This window comes from Caretta caretta, chromosome 10 (assembly GCF_965140235.1).
Source record: "Caretta caretta isolate rCarCar2 chromosome 10, rCarCar1.hap1, whole genome shotgun sequence".
In the NCBI taxonomy this organism is placed as follows: domain Eukaryota; kingdom Metazoa; phylum Chordata; order Testudines; family Cheloniidae; genus Caretta; species Caretta caretta.
In genome coordinates this window covers 64,911,748-64,929,177 of record NC_134215.1, presented here as the reverse complement: position 1 = coordinate 64,929,177, position 17,430 = coordinate 64,911,748, and the positions used below count along the sequence as shown (strand labels likewise).

The 17,430-nt window shown below is 40.8% G+C and overlaps 1 protein-coding gene across 7 annotated transcripts in view; it reads left to right on the top strand.

The window, feature by feature from the left end:
- Nucleotides 1-17,430, top strand: part of FBN1 (fibrillin 1) — a 217,648-nt gene that overhangs the window by 133,989 nt on the left and 66,229 nt on the right. For all 7 annotated transcript variants that reach the window (XM_048867767.2, XM_048867769.2, XM_048867766.2 and 4 more), the window contains exons 23-32: nucleotides 970-1,020; nucleotides 4,218-4,343; nucleotides 5,308-5,535; nucleotides 7,704-7,829; nucleotides 7,925-8,053; nucleotides 9,577-9,702; nucleotides 9,856-9,981; nucleotides 11,046-11,168; nucleotides 14,666-14,791; nucleotides 15,803-15,928. In XM_048867767.2, coding sequence (XP_048723724.1) covers nucleotides 970-1,020; nucleotides 4,218-4,343; nucleotides 5,308-5,535; nucleotides 7,704-7,829; nucleotides 7,925-8,053; nucleotides 9,577-9,702; nucleotides 9,856-9,981; nucleotides 11,046-11,168; nucleotides 14,666-14,791; nucleotides 15,803-15,928 — 1,287 coding nt within the window. The remainder of the gene's footprint in view (nucleotides 1-969; nucleotides 1,021-4,217; nucleotides 4,344-5,307; nucleotides 5,536-7,703; nucleotides 7,830-7,924; nucleotides 8,054-9,576; nucleotides 9,703-9,855; nucleotides 9,982-11,045; nucleotides 11,169-14,665; nucleotides 14,792-15,802; nucleotides 15,929-17,430) is intronic.

Here is a 17,430-nt window from a genome sequence, read left to right as displayed (position 1 = left end):
ATATTTCTGAAAATTTCAGCCAGGTCTATTTAGAGTCAGGCCAACAACACCTCCATAGCAGCCAGGCGTAGGTTGGTAAAATCTGCATTGCAAAATAATGCTGCTCACCCGTTTCCCACCCAGCATGGAAAAGAGCTAGTGTAATGCTGGACAGTCAGCGGTTGGTCATATATTGTCCTGAACTTGGAGCTTTAGGTTAATATATTGTGCAATTAGATTTGAAGGACTGGACCACACCTACATTCTGTGATACTTCATATTGCTGTACTATAGTTTGTCTTAATTAGTGATATAGGGATCCTGCCAGGCAACATTAGATGCATGGCTCCAGAGCTCTCACTAAACAGTTAGCAGACATATGGACCTTGCTCTAGTAATGGAGGTTTTAGCCCCTGTTGTAACAAACCCTGGATTACTTAATAACACAGTGAATCCTACATCTGAGGAAAGAATGGGTTGAGATCCTTGTCTATTTGCTTGATAATTAGATCTAAGTGTTCAGTGGAAATACTCTGATGCAGGGAAAAGTGGAAAACCCAGACATTTAAAGAGAATCTTGCTCCCTAAGGCTGAAACTTGCCTACTGTTAAAGTCTCTGCACTAAATTCATCTATCAAACTTCACTGGAAACTCTTATCCCAGTGGTAAATGTGGCCCTAAGAGCTCAAGGACTATAATGTATTGTGACTTCTGCAGGGTAACATTTTAATGTATTTAATTGCTGTGAATGAAGCTGGAGTCATTTAACTCCACCTTTAGTTTAGTTTGGTTAGTAAGGAAAGGGTCCATTCCATTGTTAATGTAGTTATCCTATTCTGTATCTTTATTATCTCAGAAATTACACTCCAGACTCCCTTATTTTTCATAGGAAGAAATGTTACTGTTTCGGGTCTTCTTTTTCGTTAATAAAGTAAATCATAGCGGCAAGCTCTGGACTCTGAAAGTTCATGTTTGTTTGTTTATTTACAGACCCAATCTGTTCAAAAGGATATTCAAGAATAAGGGGAACATTATGTGAAGGTATTTACGGTTACTTTCAAACATAAATCATGTTTTAAATGATGAAATGCTGGTGTTTAGGTTTAATGATATTTGCCATGGAAGAACAGAGCTAAATTCATCCCTGATGTTATTCTATTGTCCTCATTAGATTTACACCCAGGGGTAATATGGTCTGACTGTGTGATATATGACAATGATATAGACTGATGCTACTCACTCAGAGTGCACATCTTTGCAAATACAAGCTAGAGTGGTCTATGGAGATGCGTTCTGTCTTTTCTAATATTGTTACTGATTGGGGAGTAAAATACTGGGTCAAAATAAAATGCATCCTGTGTCCATAATAACAATTACAGAAGTGTAGCATTATGATATAATAAAAGTATTTTGTCATTAAAACATTCCATAAGCATATACAAATAAAATAGAACTGTAAAAAGGGATTTAAAATCAAATTTAAATAATTTATTTCTCTTTTTTAATAATTTCTAGCTTTAGATTTCAGTCATTCTCTTGTTATATAAGAAATCCGTCTCAGGCCACAGTAAAACATTAATTCAAGAAAAGGTTGGTTTTTAAAACTTTTTTTTTCAGTGTGTGAGATCATCACATATTGTGCAGTGAAAATGTAAAGCCCCAACGCCCTTTTCCCTCCTTATTGTGGATTAATTTGAACCCCAGCCAAAGAGCTGTACTGTATATTTCCCTACTATGCACACGCTCAGAGAGTCTCAAACTGTAGCAGGTCATCATGACTGACACAATCTGACATGACACTGCAGTTAAAATATTTTAAAAACAAATTATTCCCATATGTGGCTTCTAGAAAGAAGCACTTTTTTGACAAATGAACAAACTAAACAGAACCAAAAAATCGAATAAGTAGAACACCACCACATGTATCCTGTGCTTTCCAAGTGGTGACTGAATACCTTGGCACTTCTATACCCCAGACCCACTGTATAGAACTTCTCTGACCTCAGCAATACTTTCTGGAGTGTGTAAGTGAAAGAAAAGGGGTGGGGGGGGAGTGGCCCCACCTATCTCTATTCACGAGGAAAGACTTAGAACATTTTCAACACTGCTGGGATGGAAAATTTATTAATCCAAGATGTGAACACCGTGCTTTCAGCATTTCTTTTACCAGCACTTTAGTTTACAACTGTTATATGCTTTAATCCTTCTCGTTCCAGTGGGCCAAAATAGCCCAAACTTTCTCTCACTAGTTACCCTGGTTCCTTCTGTGGTAAAGTAGCCTTTGGCATCCACCAACGTAAGGACTGTTCAAATCAGAGGATGCAGGAAAAATACTCGCCTAGGAAATTTATTTTGGGGGGGAGGGGCCAAATGGTAATAGTGGCTTCCCAAGGTGATACTCGCTTCTCCCCATGCACAGTTTGTGTAAAATGGGTTTTGTGCAGGGAAATAAGTTGAGGTGTGTGGGATGGAATTAACAACACACCTCCAACCCACAGATAAACCCTGAAGCTGAAAGTGTCCACAGGTGATCTGCCACCTTGTGCAGTTAAGTCTGTTCCATTTGTTTCACATAATCATGGATCCAATGGTCTTACTTCCCAGCCATCGTGGAGCTGTCACTCACCCCTGTGGAGTGTGCAAGAAATGCAGAGGTCTCCTAGTGGCAGCTCTGGCCACACTGCCCTCTCCCACCAGCTCAAGAATCTCGCTTAGGCTGTTTCCCTACTTTGAATTTCACCCTATAAGCCTAATAAATCCAGTATTGCCAACCCCAAAAATTCACACCCCAAAAATCATGTGATTCACCCAAAAATCAGGAGATTTTTTTTAAAAGAGAGATGATGTGTTATGAGTCTGTCTTTTGATTGTTGAATTCACTCTGTCCTCCCCCAACGTGTGTGACGGGTTAGCGTTGCCATTATTCCCAAATGTATTAAGGTGATTTTGGCCCCTGGTTCAGGAGCTCTCACCTCCATGTCTGCCTGACCCCTTGATCACAGGATGGGAAGAGATAATAGAACCCCCTGAATTGCTGGACTCTTTCTGCTTCCTCCTTCCCTCCCTCCAGTGAGAATGGGGTTGGCTGCCTGAGGGGATGGGCAGAAAGTTCTGCCTGAAGCAGCTCCATAAGGGGTTCTTTCCCAGGAGGAGGGTAGTAGAGAAGGCAGCCAATCAGCAGAGTTTTACCTCAGAAACTGATATTCATAAGTGGTCTGGAGCCTTGTCATAGGCAGCCTGGCTCCAGCGTAGGCCAGACTCACCTCACTCTCGAAGATATTGCGAGAATCAGCAACGCTACAAATCTGAGCGACCCATTTCCTGGCTTCACTCTCTGAATGTGCAATGCAACTGCAGGTTGTGGGAGCCTTTCCATTTCTAACCTCCTATGCTCGCTCCCTCCTAACTTGCTTAAATTTCTGATGCTTCGTCTCGGCCTATCATTTAATTTCCAAGACAATTTTCAACAAAAGCGGTCAAGCCGTTTTTGTGTGAAATACAGTATGTTCCACAGAAGGAGGAGGTGGAAGGGCATTGCAAACCAGTTATTTATATTCAGGCCATCCTAGTTCAGCAGGCTGAATTATGCTTTACACCTTGTCATACAAAACAGTACAAAATTTTCCTCTTAAAAAATACAATTCAGATGCTTGTACACAATCAAGTTAAATTCCATGCTCACCAGGGATATGTTCAGGAACTTAAATTAATCAGTATTGTTACAAGTGGTTGAAAAAGCAATTGTGCCAGATTTTTAAAAGTACGTAGGTGCCTAAAGATGCGGATAGGTGTCTAGTGGGAGTTCCAAAAGCGCCTAAACATTAGCATAATTTTGTTTCCATGGGAGTTAGGCACCTAGACGCTTCTGAAAATTCCACTAGATGACTGACTGCATCTTTAGGCATTCGAATACTTTTAAAAATCTGTCCCATAATGAACATACAGCAGGACAGCTTTTTTCAGTGACCTAATTTTGTTTTATTTATAAACCTGATTTCAATAGACATATCAAAGGTGCAATGACAACAAGTTTTTAATGTGTTTTAATCAGTGGCAGGGGGCTGTAATTAATTAGTTCGGTCTGATTTGCGTAGGAAAGCCCAAGAGTTTGGAATTTTGCCAGATTTTGCAGATTGATTCCTAGTCAGTCTAAAATGGGAGTGTTAAAATGTTATGTATTTCTAATTGGGTATGTTTGTGTTATTGATTTTTATTTTTATAATTTTGTCTGGAAATAGATGTAAATGAATGCGAAGTGTTTCCTGGGGTGTGTCCAAACGGTCAGTGCGTCAATACCTTGGGTTCCTTTGTTTGCCAGTGTCCTAGTGGAATGATTTTAGATGTCTCTGGACGGACATGCCTTGGTAGGTATTAAGCTATTTTACAGGGTTTTTTTGATGTTTGGTGGGGAGGGAACCCAAATCTCTGTATGTCAAACAAAGATTTGCATTCCATACTTTCTTGTAAATAGGGAAATAGATTTTATTCGTAATCATTTTAAAATGGGATCAGTAATGGTGTACAGAGCCATTCAACTTCAGGTTGCCAGTTAGAGCTTGGACTAGGTAGCATAGTTAGTGACCAAAACTCATCTGATGGGGGGTCAGAAACTTATGTGAAATGAGATGGGAGCCTTGGTCCATTTCCCAGAGGGCAGGTGTCAATGTTATAACACCCCCAGCAAATTTGGCCATGTTTGGCAACCTTTATTGATTGGCCTCAACAAGAAGTCAAGGATAAAATGGACATGGAGACTAGTCCCACTCATCCCCAGAGGTGGCTCTCCAAGCCAGGGCTGATGTACACATGAGTTTGAGAGAGACTGTAATGCTTCTCCCCATTCTACATTTCTTTGTGGGGAAAGTCCAGAAAAAGTCTTCCGTTTCAGGTGCTATCTATAGACTTCATCTGCAGTGCATTCACCTCTTTTTAACAGCAAATCTTCAAGTGTTGTTGGACAAAGACATAGGTTATGGCGGAACTGGAATGCTGGAGGCCCTTTCTTCCCTAATCCAAAACTGACCTCAAATGCTGAGCCCCATTTCCTGGAAAGTTTTAGGCCTGTTAATTCCAGAGCTTAGTGCCAGTAATTCCAGTGAAAAGAACTGTGTGGTATTTCTGGCATCCTCCTGATCTGAGGAAATGGAGCAAGCCCTACTGAGAAGGGATTCTGGGAGAAGATTCTTGTGTTTATGCTTTCCCTCCAGCCCTGCAGTGAGGCAGACTTTTTGTCAAATACGCATAAATTCAAACACTCATGCTCATTAAACACACACATGTACCGCGCACACACAGTTTTTATCATCTCACTATTTAATTACCCAACAGACATTCGCTTGGAGACTTGCTTCTTGAAGCATGAAGATGAAGAATGTACGTTACCGATAGCAGGCCGGCACCGAATGGATAGTTGCTGCTGTTCTGTTGGTGCAGCATGGGGCCCTGAATGCGAGGAATGTCCTGTGAAGGCAACTCCTGAATTTGAAGCTCTTTGTCCAAGAGGACCTGGATTTGCTAGTAGGGGAGAGATTATAAATGGAAAGCCATTCTTTAAAGGTATGTAAGGGGGTTTCAATTCATATATAAAGCCATTCGGGGCCACATCTTGATGGCATTCCTTAGTTTTTACTCTTTTCTTACTCAGGTTAAATTCCTATGGACTTGAAGTCTGCAGGAGTTAGGGCTTGGTTAAGGATGATTACTGAATAAGGACATATGGCCAGTTTTTCAAAGGTATTTAGGCACCCTAAGATGCAAAGAAGTGCCTAGTGGGATTTTTAAAAGTGACTAAGCAGCTAACTCCCATAGGTTTCATTGGGAGCTGGGCCCTTAACCTACTGTAGGCACATTTGAAATTTCCACCAGGTGCCTGTCTGCATCTTTAGGCACCTAAATACCTTTGAAAATCTGGCTCCGGCCCCTTATAAATTGAAACAAAATGAGTAGCCAACTTTGGAATTGTTATAGAACCACTGCTTACTGCGCCTGATACATATGTTTAAATTGCCTTGGAAATCAAGAGAGAAAGAGACTCTCTCAACACTTTGAAAATCCTTGCACAGCTGTTGGAGGAGGAGGGAGAAACATACCATATTCTGTAAAGATAGCTTCAGCCGTGCAAAAGTGAATCTACGCTCGAGTCTGAGTCATGGAGTTTGTTGGCCAAATTGTTATATTCTAATGGTAGAAACAGCAAATGAAGACTTCATTCATTTAGGTCATTTTGTGACTCTGGGGTAAATTTCCAGCATTAATGGAACCTCATTCTGAAAGCTTCTTCCTTGGTTACCAGTTAGATTAAGCAACATGGTATCAAAAGTGAAAGGGGATGTGGATGAGTTTGGGAAAAGGCATTTAAAGAAACTAGTTAACCGAAAACCCAAATGCTTTAATATTTGAAAGGAAGGGGAAACACAAATGAGAATGACACATGGTGGTGATTGTTTCAGGATCAGTTTTATAAACAGTTTCCAGGCTTTTAATTATCCATAAAGAAGTGTAACATGTGCTTTTGTTTAGGGTAATTATATTTTCTCTGACTCGTGGAAGTCTCATTTTCTTCAGAAATCAGGGGATGGAGTGATGATTTTGGCAGTTCTCTTTGGCCACTCTGGGCATGATCCAGTGCCCTCTGAAGCTAATAAAAGTCTTTCCATTGACTTCAGTGAGCCCTGGATCGACTCTGTTAGATAAAGGAGGGGAAAAAATAGCCTTTCATGACAAAAGAAATTGGCCGTCAGTGTCATGTGTGTTAGTGCTTTACATTACTATGTAGGTGAATCTCAGTATGAATTCTTGTTGCGGTCTCCAGGCTATGAAAAAGGTGGGCGTATGATAGATGTGATTCACTGAAAGTAGTGAGTCCTTTGTACTGCTCACATGATGGCCCCTTATTGCATGTTTTAGGGGGTATGTGCACCTAGTTCTTGCTGTCATATGCATGGAAAATGGTTTATAGGAACTTAGTAATGTGGTCTGTTAAGATGATGTGAAGTCAAGACTTTAGATCACCTGTTGTCTTAGCGCCAAATCCTGCCTCCCAGCAGCCCCTTATTTTATGGTGAGGATCATAAAAGGAAAGGAGCTGGGAGGTATATGGGTCTTGAATAGCTTTGCATTGAATGAAGGCCTCTATTACAACCTACTTACATAACAAATGCTGCTAATCTTACTGTTACTTCAGTTCTGGTTCACAGAGTTCCACTCTCCCTAGTAACTCAGTGTGTGCAGTCACTTCACTCCACCTCCTACTGACAGCATCATCCGTGAAGGTCTTTGTGTTCATCTGTAAAATCATAAAAAGGGAGTGAACTACTTTAAATAAATACACAGAAGATCCTCACTCAAATCATTCTCTACATTTGTTACTGTGTGTTGCAAATACATTCTTTGTCACATAAATTCTTTTTGTTCCCATATGTCCAAATGAAATTTGAACAGGATGTACCTCATTCTCCCCAGCTGTGAAATAGGAATAATAATACATTCCTATTTTTGTAAAGCGCTTTTGAGATCTATGGATGAAAAGGGCTATATAATTGCTTACATGTTGTCATTATTATTTGAATGTAGTGGTTTGCATGCACAAAATTTTAGTTGCAGCTTTGGAGAAGCTGGTCATTATTGCTGGATTTAGAATTTTACTAACCTGAATCTCTTTCAATGAAGTTTTACTAAATTGGATGGTTACTAAAAATAACCAAACCTTTCTTTCTCGTTTTTAGATATCAATGAATGCAAAATGATCCCAAGTCTTTGTACCCATGGAAAATGCAGAAACACCATTGGCAGTTTCAAGTGTAAATGTGACAGTGGATTTGCACTTGATTCTGAAGAAAGAAATTGTACAGGTAAAACTCTTACCTGGTAGCTTTGAGAACATTGTCTTGAAAACACAGATGTTGAATTATATTTTAACATGAATTTAAAATTATTTGTATTTCAGATATTGATGAATGCCGCATATCTCCTGATCTCTGTGGTCAAGGCATCTGTGTCAATACCCCAGGGGACTTCGAATGTAAATGTTTTGAAGGCTATGAAAGTGGATTTATGATGATGAAAAACTGCATGGGTATGTTTTATGTCATATTTCAAAGATGGGGTACAGAGTCTCTATGTTGGGATTGGTTTTGCAAAGCCTTTTGTTAGTCAGGTTTTGTTTTGGAAACTGAAACAGGACTGGTTTCCTGATCTGGTTTCCAGATCTAGCTTCCATATTACTGGGAAGGCAAATAGAAGGTTCTGGTTTTGTTCCATTTCCACAGTGGGTAAATCAGGCTGGTTTTGGATTTGCAGAATCTTATTAGTCAAATCCATCAGTTGGGTCTTGGTTCATTTTATCTGAACCACTAACATTCAGGAGCTGGGTTTGGGAGAGAGTTAGGATAAAAGATCCTGGGCTTGTCCTGTCTCCACACAAAGGATTGTTATTCCAACATACTCTACACTCATTGGGTTTTGTGCTTGAAATTTTCAGTTGTAAATATTGTTACTTAACTCATTTCAGGGCTGACCCTAAAGTGGGTGCTTAGGATTCACCCCAACAATGAATTTGCTGTCTCTAGGCCTCTCTAGGGTGCCAAAGCACAAATGCACAAAGGGCAAGGATTCTCAGTTCATCCCCAAGATCCCCATCTCCCAGTTGGCAGCGCAGCCCTGCATAGTATGATTAGTAGCAGGTTTTGTTTTTTTTTACTATGTATCATCACTGTTAGTCAGACTCTGCCCTGAGTAACCCTAGTGTAACTTCATGGAAATTGAGAGCAGAATGTGACTCTTTGGGGGAGGGGGAGATGGGCAGGGAGGGATGGCTGTGGGCAACAAGGGGCTCAGTTTAAGCACTGAAAAAGCTCCAATATACATTTTAAATGATGACTGATGCAGGGCCTCAAAACATGTAGTGACAGTACACTGTCAGTGATGTGAAGTGACGTTTTTGAAAGTATGTTTCTTTTTTAGGAATATGCATACTAGTAAAACCTGCCCACCCGCTCCTAGGAGACAGGCCATTTTCTGATCAATAATTGTAGTAAATGGCATTCCAGTAGGAATTAATGGGTTGGCAGCCTGGGGCTCTTATCCAGAATGAATCTTGTCTTGCCCAGCTTCATCACTGATTGAAACCCTTCCAGCTCTGCAGCAGGAGCTCCTTTTGGAGCCCCTTCCTGCTGACTCAGTCTGAAGCTGACTACTGGATTGTCAGCCAGCAAAAAGAAGCTGGTGGACCTGGAGCACATGTCTGGGTGGGGAGGGAGCTCAGAGCAGAGAGGCAAACAGAGAAGTGAGGAAACTGTCCACAGGATAGGGAGGAACAGTTGTATTTATTCTCCAAGGATATGGGGGGTAAGTACCTGAGAAGAGGGCGTATCAGTTGATGTGTGGAGGAGAAGGATCAGCAGCTGGAAGAGGTAAGAATACTATTCACAGGAGAGGGAGCAATACATAGGGAGGAGCTGCATATATGCACTCTCAGAATTCCAAGGGTCAAACAAACACTTATTTCCCGATGTTGCTGTTTAGCACCAGCACTTTATTCTCTGTTGCATTCAGGAGCTTTTAGCACCTGCTGTGATGTGTGTCCCTTTCCTTTTACAGACATTGATGAGTGTCAGCGAAATCCTCTTTTGTGCCGAGGTGGCATTTGCATAAACACAGAAGGAAGCTTTCAGTGCAACTGTCCTCCAGGTCATCAACTGGCTCCAAATATCTCCGCATGTATAGGTATGATGGTGCCAGCAAAATGTGCACCGTATATAGGTCATTTCTATATTTGCATTTCATGGCTCTGTTTATGCATTCATTTATGGCATTTACTCAAATATTATTGTTGCAGTGCAGAGACGTAAAATGTGTTCCCTTTTTCTTTTGAAATAGACATCAATGAGTGTGACCTAAGCCACAACCTGTGCAGAAATGGGCATTGTGTCAACCTGATTGGAAGGTATCAGTGTGCCTGCAACCCTGGATATCAATCCACTCCCGACAAATTATTTTGTATTGGTAAGAACTTGATCCTCAGAGCAGCTGTAATTATTAATGAACATAAAATACCAATTAATGCTTGCCACTTCACTAACAAGAGTTGATGTAAAGAATTGTGTCTATCTAATAAAATATATCTACATCTGATTCAATAATCTCGGGCACAGTGTCAAAGCAGTGTGTAGTAGCATGAACATGCACATCCCTTCCTTTGAGATCGAGGAAGTTATATCACTGTTTCAAATCTGACCCTTGTGCCTGCATTTTCCTTGCTATTTGCCCAGCCAACACTCAGTATTTACACAGCATATTTATTTATTGGATTATTTTGTTTGGTAAATTAACCAGTAGATATAAAAAAAAAACATTTTTTTTAAAGTGCCGTAAAATGTTGTAACTAAGATCACTTACATACATTGTGATATCCCTCAGATCTGTATTTTATTTCAGATTGGCATTTCTGAGGTTGCAATTCTTTGGTAGAGTAGAATAGTGTGTGCGGCTCAGTGACACTTATCCTTAAACTAATCTGTAAATATCTCTGTTGTATAAATTTCTACTGTCAGTTGCCTTAAAAGCCATAAGTTCAGAAAGGGCTTCTAAGCTCGTACCAGACACTGTGTACAAAAAATACGAATGCACTTTTCGTATTTTGAAAAATTCTGATGTACGTGCCAAAACAGTGGCTCTGATCCTGGCTGAATAAGGTGTACACAGTCAGGGACTTTGGCCCAATCCTGTAAGCACTTACACAAGCATTTCTGTTGACTTCAGGTGATTCAGGAACTACAGTGATAGGGACTATCTAGGCACCCAGAGAGAGACAGAAGTGCGGGATCATTTGCATATGCATTCAATTAATTGGACATCTCATTCCTTGATGTGCCTATATATTTGTCCACATGTGCATCCAAGTTCCTGCACCTGCAAATGCAGGTGTGTAAAAAGAGAGCAGAAATTGTGTGCGCAAATGTAGATGCTGGATTGAACCCTCTTTTTAAATTGGCCCAGAATGTATCCATGAAATATGCTTAAAAAAATTAATTTGTACGTGTGTTTAACTTTCATTTCTTTCCTTCTAGATATTGATGAATGCAACATAATGAATGGAGGTTGTGACACCTTCTGTACAAACTCAGAGGGCAGCTACGAATGTAGCTGTAAATCAGGCTTTGCACTAATGCCAGACCACAGATCTTGCACTGGTAAAGTAGCTTTGTGAGCATTTGTACTGAAAGCTCTTTACTTCGTATTGAAAAGTGAGATGTAGTTTTAGGAGTACAGATTGAAATCCATTTATACTGTTATCTTCATTAATTCTTACAGTTCTCCATGCACACTGCCTAAAACTCTGAATTGAACATGTTATGATTAATATATTTCATTTGGACAAATATTACATAAAGTAAAAATTAAATAATGTAGCTAGATGTTATGTACGGCAGAATTTGGTTCTCTCCTTGGGTGAAAGAGTACAATACTGAAGTCACAGCCTCACAACTTCCAGCTCAGTAGCTCTCAGGGGAATATCTTTTTTTCAACAAAAAAGATACATATTTCTAGCTGTCCATTCTACAGCTGGCTGTAGCTGTATTATTTCAGAGCCTGCTACTATTACAGGAAAGATCAGCGTCCATTGTGAGTCTGGGGGCAAAAACTATTTTATCTTCTGCAGGGCCACACAGAGGTTTTTGGGGACCCAGGGCAAAATCTGAAACTGAGGGCTCCCCGACCTAGGGTGCAAAACCACTGAGATGAGACCCCCGGGGAGAGGGGTGTTGGAGAGCAAGCCTGCCCCACATTCACCGCACAGTAGCAGCCCGTCCCACGGACCTAAGTCTGGCTTCTTGCTCTGGGTGTTACAGCCTAGCACATGCGGTTGTAGCACTACTTGGGTTTGACCCAGTCACTCCTCTGTCATGAAGGCAGGATGGCCAGACCAAACCTGAGTGGTGGTGTGACCCTGTGCACCAGGTCACAATGCCACTCAGTTTGGGGACCCTTTCAAATGGTAGCACTGGGGCAGACTGTCACTTCCCCTCCATCTGGGCGGCCCTGATTTAGTGTAATAGGTGAATTTTCTCCTCCAGTGCAAAGTATTACCTTATGTATTGGACTTTTTAGAATCTGATCCAAAGCCCATCAAGTCAATGAAAAGTCTCCCACTGGTTTCAACAGGCTCCACCATAACTTAGAGCTGCCTTGAAGACTATGAAGCTGCACTGGCTGGGAATCACCAGAGAGCATTTGCCTCTGGCTCTGCCCCACTCCCGCCCCAGTCCACCCAGGAATGTCCCCTACACACCAGTAGAAAAATGAGACACTGTGCCCTAGTAAGAAGGCCCTAATGCTTGTTAAACCTATTGTCAATGCAAACAGAAGCAAAAAGAAAACCCCAGACTTGGATTTGAAAACCCATAGAGCTATAAATCTAACAACTCATCATGTTCCAGTGTCAAAAGAAAATGATTGATTGACATTGGGACGTGGGGGGGAGGAAGATGAAGGCTCTGGGTGGGGGGTGGGGGTTCAGGGTGCAGGAGGGGACTCCAGGCTGGGGAAGGAGGTTGGGGTGTGGGGGGAGGGCTCCAGCTGGGGGCGTGGGCTCAGGGTGGGGCCAGAAATGAGGGGTTCAGGGTGTGGGAGAGGGCTCCAAGCTGGGGCAAGGGGTTGGGGTGGGGGGGGGAAGGGCTCTGGCTGGGAGTACAGGTTCTGGGGTGGGGTTGGGGATGAGTGGTTTGGGGTGTGGGAGGGGGCTTAGGGCTGGGGCAAGGGGTTGAGGTACAGGAGGGGATGCGGGCTACAGGCAGTGCTTACCTCAGGCGGCTCCCAGAAGTGGCCAGTATGCCCCGCAGGCACTGCCCCCCAGCTTCCATTGGCCGCAGCTCCCATTGGCCGAGCTTCCCAGGCCACCCCTGTGCCTAGGAGCAGGAGAGACATGCCGCCGCTTTCGGGAGCCGAGCGGAGCCAGGGCAGACAGGGAGCCTTCCTTAGCTCCACTGCACTGCTGACCGGCCCAGCAGTGCTGATCGTAGCCACCAGGGTCCCTTTTTGATTGGGCATTCCGGTTGAAAACTGGAAGCCTGGCAATCCTAAGTGCTGTGCAAGCTAGGACTTTGTTCGGAAGCCAGCTATTGGCTTCTGTACATGCATGTCTATTGAAATTTGGCCCCAAGAATCTTCTTTAATGAAATGATAGGTGCACTTGGTGACAGTCAGTAGCCATTGTGATAAATGTGTAGCTTTACTCTGACAGTGTGTGACTGTATAAACAACTTCATATACATTTAGTGCCATTGTGGACTGAGTATAAGGAACTATGATTTTCAGTTTTCCCTATACATTGTTCACAAATGTATTTTATCTGTAACATGACACATGGCTAGAAGCCTTTGCAGAATATATTTCTCCATAACTGAACTGCTGTGAGTTCCATTCACTGTAATAGTAGGTCAGGTTGGTGAGGTTATGCATTAATAATCAATTCAATTAGGAGAAACAATAAATTCTTTGTCAGCCAGTTTTGCACCCTAACTGTGAATGTAAAACCTTGGCAATTTAGCATATAAAGTTCTTCATGTTTATAAAATAAGTTCTTTATGTTTGTGGTTCGTATTCTCATTTCCAGCACTTACTTTGCATATAAATTCACATTCCACTTCCAAATCTACATTTCCAGGCTAACGTGTATGCCAGCATTATTTGATTCGTAGGATGAACAGTAAACAATCAGCTTTTTACCAAGTAAGAGTTAATTGTCCATACAAAAACTTGTAGGTGCAACCATTTCTGTTTGCTGCTGTTAGAAATATAAAAAAAAGAATAACAAACATAAGATTCTAGGACAAACAATTAAAGTGAGTTGGTGTTCTGCAGCTGCATAATTACCAAAATCCACAACAGACCAGTCTGATAGTGAGTTACGCCCTTTCCGTCTCAGGGGGTTCTCAATTCATGTCCTTGTTTTGCTGGTTTTTCCATGCAGTCACTGAGCAGAGTCTTGGATCTTAACTGTGCTGGTATATGTTGTTTGTGACAAAGAAAAATCTGGAGAGTTTTTAAAAGAAATTCTATTCCATTGAGTTTTTAAAAGTCCAGATCCCATCATGGTTGCAATAAACAGTGCAGTCTCAGTTCCTCAGATCAACCCCCAGTGATGGCTGATGTGCTGATCAGAACAATATTTTAAATGCTGGAGAGCATAAAGATATAGCCTGACTGGCCATCAGGAACAAAAAAATCTAAGTAACTTATAATATTTTAGTGAAATAAATACATACATGTTAGTTATTCTAATATTGGGCGTAATCCTGCTTGTGTGGGAATTTGGTGTGTGGAATGGCTTTTTAAAATCATTTAAGATCCAGTACCTCTCTCACTGAAGTCAGTGGCAAAATTCCCATTGACTTCAATGACAGCAAGGCTGGACCTGAAATTTCCGATTGTGCGTGGTTGTACGGCATGAAAAAGGTTCTTTAGTTATTTTCCTACAAGTGATTTTGGGCATACAAGACTTGCTCCTGCTCTCATTGGAATCAGTTGGAGTTTTATATAAAACTGTATTTGGTTTAACTGCAAAGATTGATCATATGCACATATATCACAAAGCATCAAGAATTTTGTTTGCCATCATTCGTTGCAGTGCATTTCATAACAAGGAACACCTATCTAAAAGATGTGTTAATGTAAACTTTCCCTATAGATATTGATGAGTGTGAAGACAATCCTAACATCTGTGATGGAGGCCAGTGCACTAACATACCAGGAGAATACAGGTGTCTTTGTTATGATGGATTCATGGCCTCTGAGGATATGAAGACTTGTATAGGTAAGTGAAAACACCTCTGATTCCTAATCTTTCTAACAAGCCATCTTCCTTAATTAAGTGATCAAAGATGATGATAAAACTAGATTTATTTAAAATATGTAAGCAAATAAAAATAACAGTGAATGTTCTAGCAAGAATAACGACTGTCCAGGCAGTCGGGTGTCTTTTGACATTACATATCAAGACTACAAATATACTTGGATACCTGCATTTGGTGAAAAAAGGGTTTTGGTTCCAGCACTCTGTCAAATTGACTGCTGCCTCAAAACTGGCAAACATTAAAACTTAAAAAGCAGTGCTGCTGTATTTTGACTAGCTATGGCCACATGGACAACCCTTCTGTGCAGACTATTTTTGTCAATAGTAGGAATCATCTGCATGTGTTCAGAGCTTTGGCTGAGTTAAGGATGACCATGATGACCATGCCGTCTCTCTTCGGGTCCCATTCCAGAGTGTCTCTATGCAGCTCAGATCACAGAGGGTGCTGTAGGATGGCAGATTTAGGGGTGAGCCAAAATCAGAATTCTGGCCAAAACTTACACCAAGACAAAACCATGTGGGAGTTTAGCATGTGTTGGTAGAGCAAAATATTGAAGTCAAGATTTGCTGCATGGCTAGAAGAGTAGAATTTTACCTTTACATTTTAAAATTGAACCACACTTACTGCCCTTGTGGAAACATCAACAGAAAAAAAACAGAATATATTGAGGACAGATAATAGACCAAGTTTATCCTTAGTGTAACCCCATTAAATCTGGCCATTTGTAATTATTAATGAAAGCTGGCATTAAAGATAAGAGGGGCTGGGAAATAAATATCAGTGCAATAACATAGCAATATTAAATCTGATTTGGAAATGTACAGTATTTTACATTGGTGAAGAATATTTAGCCTAATTTATTTTTTTCTCTGCACATGTAGACACATTTTTGTACCAGTACTAATGTCTCCAAGACATTGGGTTAGTTATGGTCTAAGAATTTTGTAAAATCTTAAAATTATGTTCTCTAGATGTCAACGAGTGTGACCTGAATCCAAACATCTGTCTAAGTGGAAGCTGTGAGAATACAAAAGGCTCATTTATCTGTCATTGTGATATGGGATATTCAGGCAAAAAAGGAACCACTGGTTGTACAGGTAAATTTTAAAGTTAATAATTATCATCATCTGATTCTTCATTTCCCTTTTCTAGCTTTTAAAACCTCTCTTGTATCTGTTTGATTTCTGTTCTCTGCAAAATGTTACACTGTACAGAGTCACTGAGTTGGTGCTGTTTGTTTGGCATAATATTGGGCCTGATCCTTCTCCCATTGAAGTGAATGACAAATATCCCATTGGGAGCAAAGTTGGGCCTATTATTATATGGTTGCTGGTATGACCGAAAAGAACATGTAATTCAGCGTAACATGACAAGACCACATAAAGACCACCACGTTGGATTTGGATTAGATAACTGTATATGCAAGTAATAGGCATCTATTCCAAATATTATTTTGGCAAACACTAGTAGCTTTAAATCTATCCTAAAATATATTTTCAGTTTTTGCAAAGTGGCAGAAGTACAGATACCTGACTAGCTGAATTATAAACATATTTCGGCAAAACCAAAATGTAAATTATTTCACAGCAGCAGCCAGCCAACAGTGCTGAGGTTCAGACTTACACGTTCAGAGGATAGCATTAAAAACACAAAATGCTAGTATCTGAGCCAAGGTGTTGAGAGTCATGAGCTTTGCCCAAAATATGAGCACAAACATATGTTTAATTTAATTTTGAATACGGATTTAGAGTAAAACACAGTTCTGGCAACCTTTATGAGACAAGTATATATGCTGATAAGTCTGTCCTTACAGAAGTATATTATTAATGTTGTACAATAGGTGTCAAAAAGAGATTATGCTGATTTTTTACAGCTTACATAAAACAATGGGGGAGCTGGTGTTCTACTTGGTACATTGGACCTCGCCTGAAGTTGTGCATTGGTAACAGCTGCCTTTTACAGACGTGAACTGATCTAAATCCAAGAAGTCCTTGATTTTACCCTGTAGACCAACATTTCAACATTCTTTGTTTCTACTCTAAATTACACAAAAAGATACAGAGCTTTAGTTCTGCAGACTTGAAAAATCCTTGTGATGTTCAGTCACATCCACCGCAGCTATCACTCTCAGGGAAATGAAAAGTGATGACACAAATATTGGTTTGTGACATCTGCAGGGCTATACTGGTCAGTTAAAGCAGCCAGGAAATATTAAGTAATTGGTAGGAGGTGGAAGGGCAAATAAAGGTCCTACAGGGAAAGGATCTGGGGTATTATTCGGAGGAAAAGTTTCTGGAAATCCTTGCCATATTGGTGACATCTGGTGTAGGCCAACTGGGAAGAAAATCTCACTTGAAAACTCATCCATGACAGTGTTGGTTTACTAATAGAGTAAGGCTGAGAAATCTCTTCCTTCCAACCTTTTCCTCTGATTTAAGCACTGATATCCAGATAGAAAGAGCCAGCTATTTCTGGTACTTCTGTTTTCTAAAGTATTTCATCACCTTTCCCTCTCTTTATCCTTCCCAAAGTAGCCACTCCCGCCCCCTCCCTTACTCACCCATCCTACCTTGTCACCCAGCTACATTTCGAGATATAA